Source organism: Triticum aestivum, chromosome 7D (genome assembly GCF_018294505.1).
Source record: "Triticum aestivum cultivar Chinese Spring chromosome 7D, IWGSC CS RefSeq v2.1, whole genome shotgun sequence".
NCBI classification, from domain to species: Eukaryota; Viridiplantae; Streptophyta; class Magnoliopsida; order Poales; family Poaceae; genus Triticum; species Triticum aestivum.
The window spans coordinates 48,110,365-48,120,027 of NC_057814.1; the positions used below are offsets into that span (position 1 = coordinate 48,110,365).

The 9,663-nt window shown below is 48.0% G+C and overlaps 1 protein-coding gene across 1 annotated transcript; it reads right to left on the reverse strand.

Annotated features, from left to right (window-relative positions):
- Positions 1-4,735: 4,735 nt before the first annotated feature.
- Positions 4,736-6,337, reverse strand: LOC123169373 (homeobox-leucine zipper protein HOX2). The gene is made up of 2 exons (XM_044587210.1): positions 5,803-6,337; positions 4,736-5,664 (listed from the first exon to the last, which is right to left on the reverse strand). Exons 1-2 carry the CDS (start codon positions 6,223-6,225, stop codon positions 5,194-5,196), a joined length of 894 nt encoding a protein of 297 aa, XP_044443145.1. The 5' UTR covers positions 6,226-6,337; the 3' UTR covers positions 4,736-5,193.
- Between the last annotated feature and the right edge of the window lie 3,326 nt (positions 6,338-9,663).

The following is a 9,663-nucleotide window of genomic DNA, read 5'->3' on the forward strand; positions in this document are numbered from 1 at the left end:
CATCAGAGGATTGAGATACTACAATTATACAAACTCCTTCCAACCAACTACGAAGTAACTAATCAGCGGTCAAACCAAGGCCGCACTATATAACATATTTTGCAACTTGCACATACGGAGCAATGCAGTGTTGCGTTGCGTTGCGTTGCGTACATGATGAGCACTATTTTGGAGTTTCATCCTGCCTACACAATCATCATGGCCACCAAAACGCCATGTGCCGTCGCAAATGATTCAGTGGTTCGCCAGGTAGCTCCCACAGATAGATCGATGGGAGGAGAGCTCCTGATGACCGGGTTATTAGCTATACAAAGTACTACAATCAGGCAGCCGTTGCATTACTGGTATGCCGCGCATGATTCCAATAACATGCTCTTGTCGGGCTTATAATGCCAAGCCGCAGTAGGCTGTAGCTATGTAAGATTTCATTACGCGATAAATATTTCATTCGCTTGGCTACTTAGTGGGCATTCTATACGTACTAGTAGTACGCCAACTAACACTGCAATTATTCTCACGAGACTATATATAATGCCTACTGTAACGGTTGGTTAATCATGACGTTTGTTAATGCAACTGTGCAGGGCATTTCGGTTATGCATGTTTAACGACCACAAATATATTCTCTCGGGACAGATTAGATTAGATGCGCTAACCGGCCAACGGGTAGCTAGTTAAGCTAGCTGGACTGGACAGTCACGAGAATCAGACCGTACCATCATGGAATTAACCACCAATTAACTTCTCTACGTCCGAGTCACGCCCATGATCAACTGACCATTTGTATCTCCTTCTCTTCACGTGCCCCGGCCCGTCATGGATTATTTAACTAGACTAGATGAGCAAACCTATAATGATCATGCACGCCCTGCTTTGCTGTATTTAGTTTACACCAACATGTAGACTAGTTTAGAGCGTTTACTGATCAAGGGCCATTGTATGGAGGTGATAATGACGATGCAGGATGGAGACAACTCGGTTGGACACGGCGGCAAAGATTTATCAAAACTGTAATTTTTTCCAGTAATGTGCAGAGATGCGTAGTGGCCGCATGCATCGTCCAGATGCAGAGGTCGTGGGTCATCCTCCTTTTCTTAAAAAAAAAGTGCAAAGACGCGCGTTATTTTTCCATCATAAAAAACACACAACAAAGGCTTTCTTTTCACGAAAAAGACAAGTGAAACCACACCCAAACAGGAAACACACTGTCAATCTCTTCACAAGCCTCCTAAAATGGACGCCTAAGACTGAGATTGCTGCCGCGAGTTGCCAACCAAACAGGTGCCGGAAGCCGCCGCGCTGACCGGGCCGCCCGACGAGCGCACGTGTGTGCGAGGCGGCCGTACGCACCTCGGCGCTGGCGTGCCTCGTGATTCCCGGCTTCGCCACATGCGCCCGCGTGCCATGCATCCTGCTGCATACGTGCTCAAGAATTATTCAGAGGCAGCAGCAGCAGCAGCAATGATCAGTGGGAAATGAGTGACATGTCCTCGCCTGGCTTAGATTTAAAACTCCTGTATCACTGACCCTTCCTTGTCGTTCCTCTGCCTGCTTCCCATCACATCACATCACATTCCTCCCTGTTTGATTAGTTAGTTTTTATTTTTTTTGATTTTTTTTTGAATGAAAGAGGCTTCCCTCCGATTTCCTTAATGAAACCAAAAGCGAGCAACATAAACGAGTACCGTTCACGGCAAGTCCAACCCTTTTTTATGCCCTTTATATACGTCTTCATGATGAGTGTGGCTATGTCCCAATCGACTAAGATTTAACCAAGTCTAAATCAGGTCATATAACATGCAAGAGAGAACAGAAAATAAAACTGAAGAAAAGAATTGCGCAAATCTCAATGTAAGATCTCGCAGATATAGCATAGACTGAGACTTAACGAAATCTCAGTCGACTATAAATATCCTACGCAGAGGCACAAGTAGGGGAAGTCTGTTCGTGAGGTCAGTACTAGGCATTTGATACTGCATTACACTATGAGCGCATGTTATAACTCTAAATTATTGGCAATATGAATTGCATGCACATACCTGTGCACATAATGCTAGCAGTAGTACATTATCACTTGCACGTACGAAGTACATCCGCAACGACTAGTTAGCTACTAATCAAATATGTAGCTAAGTAGCAGAATCATTTTATCAGCAGCAGCAGCAGCCACGGCACGGCACTGATCATCAGCGAGTACGTAGCACACACTTGGCATTAGTCTGACAGACACCATGTGATGTGTGAGGTCGGATACGTGCAATGATTCGACGGTTAGTCTTATGTGGTCGTCCCCAGTCCACTCATCATGCCCATGATGATGAGGTCGCCCGCCAATTCTGAGCTGGTCGCATACACAGATCGATCTCGGATCCGTCCGTCGGTTGGATGGATGGATGATCACGCGCACGCCTGCCTTTAGTAGTTTGTTTCACGTCCAAGATTTCCGCCACATGCCATTGTCGGGAAATTATACGTGACCATGTACAGCTTGCTGGTTGCTGCCGCACCGCAGCGTCGCCGTTGGTGGCCTGCACCGGCTGCCGGGCTGCTGCTCGCTCGCCGCCTCCCGCCTCTGAAGGCGCAACTCAGGCGGTGTGAAGATGGGCCAATGATCTAGCATGACAGATGGGAAGTTGGGCCAGGCATTCAGCCCGTAAGCAGCGCAAACAACTCTTTGGGACAAAGAATCTGGCAAGTCAAGTTCACTCGATAGGGGGAAACAAGTGATAAAGAGAGCAAGTTCACACAGAAAAATCTAGAAAATCTTTTTTCTCCAACAAAAAAATATGACAAATCATATTGCCGCTGTGAGCACCGCCTGGCGTACTCATCCTCTATTGCGGTTCATACATAATACATTTTGTTGAGATACATGGACATCCTCTATTGCGATTTTACTGTTCGTGCACAGACCATGTGGACCTGGGAGCCAAATCGACACATCCCACAAAAAAGCACCTCTCTATCTTGGTTTATAAGTCTTGCATGCATTTCAAGAAAAAATTGGCTATTATTTTGGTCAACAAAATATGATTTATATAAATTATACCAAATAAAACATTTATTCAATGTGAATCTAATGATATACTTTCTTACATATACCTATTATTTTTCGACCAAGTTAATGCTCAACATTTTCTTAGAATATGCAGGGCGATAAGTCGTCTAACAACTCTAACTGAGCTGAGGTGGCGGACAAGTTTTAATGAGGTGTTTTGTGTAAACTATTTACTATGTAGCGGTAGTAAAAGTGGCGTAGCCATTTATTTTCTTATCTCATATCCAAAAGAATGATTTTCCTTTGAAAATAAGGACCGCCCCATTAAGTGATTTATGAGTCACTTAATCAAGAATCTGAGACTGAGATGTGGGTTTTCATTAAATAAGACTAACTTGGCACTTTCGGGAAAAATAGGACTTGTATACATTTACCTATAATATAAATAAAATATGGTTTTCCACTTTCGAAGACCGGGCTAGGGCCAAATTTGCTTGCAATATTGTTTTCGTTGTACATATCGTGACCCTTACTTTTTTCTCTTTGTATTCGATGTATTAATTCTCGAAGGAAGAAAATATGACCTAGTAGCATAAGGCTCCAGGGAGCTTGTCCTTAGAGGCACGTGTATGAAGACTTATCGGTTGTCATTGGCAAGGTTAAGACGGCTCCGGTAGGGGAGCAGTGACATCGGCGCGTCAGCAGCTCGTTCTGCCGGTGGTAGTGGTCGATCGATAATCCAATGATCCCGATGCCATTTTTTATTATGTTTAGGTGTTTTGTACTTCTGGAGAACACTTATAGTAGATCTGATCCTTTTCAGCCAAAATCATAAATCATGAATCAAATGTATGTTAGCAACTGGGACCAATTGGCATGTCCCCTCATCTGACTAGCTAGTGCAAAGTGACTAAGCCTGTCAAGAAGCCAACAAATCAAGCGAGTTGCCGCCGTTGCATGCAGCCATCTGAATTGATCTTGCCGTCACTTAGTTAGGTCAGCCCTCCCTCTTCCATCCACTCATCGACATCACAAGTTGTTGTGAGTTGCGACTAGCGATCGAGCAGAAGTGATGAAAAGGCCGGAAGCAAAAGCAAAGGGAGAAGCTTTCGCCGATTAAACTTTGGTCGCCGCGGATCGCGTAGAGATTCAACTGTCGGTCGAAAACAACTCGGGCCGGCCCCAGCGGTCCAAGGCGCACTAATCAAGCTGGATTGCAGTTGCAGGTGGTCTACTCTAATCAGATCTCCTAATGATCTCGCCATGACTTTAGCCCCTCGCTTTGTCTGCGGAATAGTTAATTGGCTTTTTGAGTAAAGCTTCTCCGAGGCGCATGTGCACAGGCAGGGCTCGTCGTGAACACGCACGGTTGTCTGTCTGAAACTGTTTGTATGATATGATAATGAGGTGTGGGTGGGTTGCTTTCGCTTAAACAAGTTGCGGAGATGTCTGCTCTCGGATGCAGATTCATCATGAGTAGGAGTAGTAGCTTGGAAAAACCATTCTTTTCGAACCGGGCCACTCTTTATCATCCAATTATATCCTGCAGATGGGTCACTCTTTTTCGCCGAATTATATCCAGCAGATGAGATATATATATACAAAAGGAGATCGGGTTCGTCGACGCGCTAGCTTGAATCATGCTTTTTTTTGTCGAAAAAAACACTATATTGAAGTTAATAATGAAAAGAGAAGGACATGGCTCCAAATACTCTTGTTGGAGAAGAGAGGAGAATGTGAATGAAAGAAAATATTTCATTAATTTCCTCCATCAACCAATCATGAATTAGTGGTGGCAGCAGTAGTACAAATCAATCAACAAGCTGTTAATCCAACAACCGGCAGGGTTTTGGTGGATGGGTACACGCCGTCCAGGAAAAAGCGGACAGCCATTTGTTCCTCCGTACGTACTAATCTGTTTCTATTTTGTTCGTCGTCGATTCGATTCGATCGAATCCCAAAGAGAAAAAGAAAACCCAAACCGAATTACTACTAACTGAAACCGAAACCAAACCATCGATCGATCACTGGCGCTCCTAATTACTGCTATCCAAACCAAACCAAATCAAATCTCCTTGCGGCGATCGACTGACTGATTTGCCAATTGATTACTTGATTGACCCAATCGACCGCCGCCTGATCAAATCTCCTAATTTATCGCCTGAAGTGGACGCCGGCGGCGAGATATCGTCCTCTCAGAAGAGCTCTCTGGTGACCAGCGGCTGCGCGGCGCCGTTCCACGCGCCCTGCAGCCTGCCGGACCGGTCGGGGGCGGCGGCGGTGGTGGACGGGAAGAACTGGCAGTGGCTGGGCAGGACGTTGCCGGCGGGCTGGGCATGGGGCTTGGGGTGGCACTGCTGCAGTTGCTGGTGCTGGTGCTGCGTGGCGGACGGTCCGGCGGCGGCGACGCGGCGGCAGGAGGGGCACATGGTGAGCGTGGCGGCCGGGGAGGCCTGCTGGGCGGGCGCGGCCTTGAGCGCCCTGAGCTCGGCCACCTCCTTCTCGAGGCGCTTGTTCTGCTCGGCGAGCTGCTCGCACCAGCGCTTCATGTACTCGCAGTCCACCTCCGTCTGCTTCAGCTTGGTGCGGGCGCGGCGGTTCTGGAACCACACCTCCACCTGCCGCGGCCGCAGCCCCAGCCGGTTAGCCAGCGCAGTCTTCTGCTTCTGTAAACACACACAGCCACAAGGAAATCTCGGTCAGCTCAATGCGATCGGGAGGAATCCACGGACGAACACTTGGCGATCGATTCGATCTTGCCGGATGGATCGTCGGAGAAGGACGGAGAAGGAGAAGGGACTTACGGGGTTGAGCGTGCTGTGCGTCTTGAAGCACTCCTCCAGGACGGCGGCCTGGTCCTTGGAGAGCCGGAGCTTCTTGCGGCCGCCGGCGCCGTCGCCGCCGTCGTCGTCCTCGTCGCTGCCCGCGGTGGCGGCGCCGCCGCGGGAGACGCCGGAGCCCGTGCGCTCCAGGCCCCTCTTGGTCCCGGCGCTGACGCCGCTCTCGGGCGACGTGGACGTCCTCATGCCCGGCTCCTCCTTCCGCGGCTGCCCGGCATACTGGTGCAGCCCGTACGACTCCTGCGCGCCGACGACGGAGCTGAGCGCGGCTGTCCAGTGCGAGGCCGGGGAGGAGGAGGCGGTGGTGGTGGAGGACGTGAGGCTGCCCTGCGAGGCGAGCCCGAGGCCGAGGCCGAGGCCCAGGTCGAGGCCGGCGGCGCGATGCATCGTCGATCTCCGGTGAACCCGATCCGATCTGAGAGTTCCCGGAGTGGGAGGACGATGGTGGTGCTCGGTGGTGGAGATGTGATGATCTGGTCTGGTCTGGGCATGCGGCGGCGGGTGGCGAGGCTATAAATAGGGCAGCGGAGGGCGAGCAAATGATGAGCTGTTCGGTTCGATTGGGAGGTGGATCTCCTCGCCTCGCTAGGCATCCAATTATTACTGTATATTAATTGGCTGTAAATAAATTACAAAATAATGGCGATAAATACTTTCCCCTTGTGCGCCACTCGATCGCTCGTCATGGCGCCCGTGCATGCTGCCTTCCCCGATCTGAGCCTTGACCCGGTCCGATCCAAGCCGAGCCGAGCCGCTTCCTTGGCTGGCGGAGCTCGGCTAAGTTGTTGTGGCCGTGTGGCGTTGGAACTTGGAACTCTCGGTGCGGGACTGCAGGGGTACCACAGGCTTTGGTGCGTGCGCTCGTCTCGTCTCGTGTGTGCTTTGCTCGCTTGGTCCATGCAACCCTGGGATTAGATATGTCATAGGGGTAGATACTAAACCTCATGCTCTTAGTACATGTGAAAAAAATAGACATTACAATTAATAGGGGTATACACCACTAGACATTACATATAGTACAAGTGTAGGAAGATATGTCATAGGGGTACATACAATTCTCTTCTTCTTAATTAATCGATGAGGCAATTCTTTTGACTTCGTTGCAAAAAAAAAGCGCCTACGATGCACGCCACAAGTACACAACTTATAGAATTATTGTCATGGGTTGCACCGCCACAGAGGATCTTGTTCAATTGAGAGCTGGAACTCTTCTCCTCGCTGGCAATCATTGTATCCCGTTATTATATTAATTAGCTATAAATAATAAATAAATAAGCATGATAAATAGTTTCCATTGCATGCCACTCACCTCGTCATAGTGCCCAGCTACCGTGCATGCTCCTGCTCAATGTGAGCCTTCCTCCTTCCCTTGCACCGATCCGCCTCCCAGCCGAGCCGAGGCATTTCCTTGCGCTTGCGGAACCCGTCTAAACTGTGGCCAGTGTAGGATTGGGTCTGCAGGGGTAGAACATTATATTAGCAGACACATTCCGCAAAAAGTGTAGTCAAATCTTCACCCGATGAGATCTGCCATTAGTGTGCATCACATTTGTCTCATCAGTTCATACTTTTTTTTGTTTATCAATTTTCATCTGGACATTGAATGTCACATTTAACTTCAGTGTAGTGTAGTTGTAGTATTCGTTTGAGTTCCCATTGTGTTTTGCCTCCTTTTTTGAACTTCTTGGCTGTCTTTTGTACAGTGTGATTTTTATAGGTCTTCGTGAGTTCCAATCCTAATGGTGTTTTCTCTTACCGCCTAGGCTCATGTGACATGAAAACAATGCTGTAGCAATTAGTACTATAAAACATACAACATTGACGTGTGATTGCGACGATCCAAAATAACATTGCCGCATGTATGGTAGTACCTGGTAAGGAGCAATCCAATGCTCCAAATATAAAGCTTGCAATCTGGATTAGAATGTTTTGATCATCCAACTGCTAGACAAGGAATATGTTCCAAAACATCGATATAGAAATACCGAATATCAAGGACAAACTACACAACAAATTTGCACATACAAAATTACCTAGGGAAGAAACGCAATGAACATCGTGAATTCGGCTTACTTACAACTGAAAGAAATGAACCTTGAAATTATGGGCCCGACTAGTTTCCCAGTGGGTAACGTCGGCCCATCCCCATCGTGAATTTCAGCTCGGCATATCCTACATCCATTTTACTTTTTTGTTATGCTGGCGACGATTGTTCAAGTGCTTCTAGAACCGTATGTTTCCGAGAGACCCTATGTGTGTGAGTGAGTAATCATCATCAATTATTTTTCAGATATAATTAATTAAGACTCGGCCAGCTGTGAGACCAGGATATACTCACTCTTTTTTTGGCACGTACCAAAACCTGAGGTAACAATCTACGTAACATTTAACTATCCCCTTTTTTTAGGAGCCCTCCCAAGTAAGATTCAGACCGATTCCGCATGCTGCTAGCTTGTTGGGACACACGACGAAATGCTAAACTAGTCCGCATGCACACGTACGTACGGTCTACTTGCTTTGTTATCGCCTACGGAAACGTTGGATCTTGCTGCATGCTCATGACCAGTTCCAATCATCGAGCTCTTTTCTTTTAGTAGGGGAAATCATCGACTAGCTAATCGGTCGACATCACCACACACAAGCACATACCACACTCGGTCGATCAATATGATTATTGATCTGGCCCTGTCGCGGCGACGCCGATTCCGAGGAGCGAAACACGCAAGCAAACAAATGGCGGGACGACCGCATCATGAAGCAACCGAGATTAGCGCACGTAGAGCTGACGGACAACAGTTTGCATGGATAGATGCGTGCATGCGCGCGTACGTAGGCCGGTGTCGAGGTGGCCCGACGTGACTGGCCGATAGGGGCACGAACGGGTCAATTCGCCAATGAAATCACGTCGGGATTCCTTTCCTGGGGGTGGCCGGTTGTCTGTGTCCCCTGGCAAAACTACAGCTGCGTGGCTAATTACAACGATTGATCGGTGCGTGTTGTTCTTAGGCCAGCCGATAGCTTTGATAAATTATTAAGCCGTGGAGTATTCTACTTTGTGTTGATTGTATATAGGTTAGCAACCAGCTGTCCGGGTTTATGCATACATCGATGCTTGAATCCTGTGGTTTGGGTAGGGGTAGACGGATATTGATAATCTACCTCCGACTTCTTAACATCATCATCGATACATTTGGGAGCATTAGTAAAGAACATAAGGATTAAGGAATACACGACCCCGAATCGAAGCCAGGAGAGCTTGAACTATATATGGGCGAGCAACTAGTTGGCGAGCGCTCCTTCGGGAGCCTCACAACGACCAGCGCCACTTGGCGCGTTCTCAGCCGCCCGCCACGTGTCGCGCTCTGGGCGCTCCTTCCGGATTTTGTTTTTTAATTTCTTCGCACGAGATTTCGGCTTTTTAAACGGGTTCGTTTTTACGTTTCGGTTTTCCACCGGTCTTCCTTAGCTTTTGATTAAAAAAAACTTCGAAAATTTTTTTGCACGAAAAGACATGTTTACTTTTTTTTCTTTCGCGAGAGGCACAGTGTTGCGTTCGTGAGAGTCGGCCGTGCCTCTCGAAAACGAAAAAAACGCGTTTTCTATTTTTTTTGCTTCCGCGAGATGCACGGTTTTGCTTCCGCGAGAGGCACGATTTTGCTCTCGCGAGAGGCACGGCCGTGCCTCTCGAAAACGAAAAAAACACATTTTCTGTTTTTTTGTCCTTCTGCGAGAGGCACGGTTTGCTTTTCGCGAGAGGCATGGTCGTGCTTTCACGAGAGGCACGATTTTGCTTTCGCGAGAAACAAAAAAAACACGTTTTCTCCT

What these genes read in the sequence shown, in the direction of transcription:
- LOC123169373 (XM_044587210.1), bottom strand. Translation starts at nt 6,225, where the DNA reads ATGCATCGCGCCGCCGGCCTCGACCTGGGCCTCGGCCTCGGCCTCGGG. An exon ending in CGCACAGCACGCTCAACCCC is followed by an intron (nt 5,665 to 5,802) that starts GTAAGTCCCTTC and finishes GTGTGTTTACAG; the next exon opens with AAGCAGAAGACTGCGCTGGC.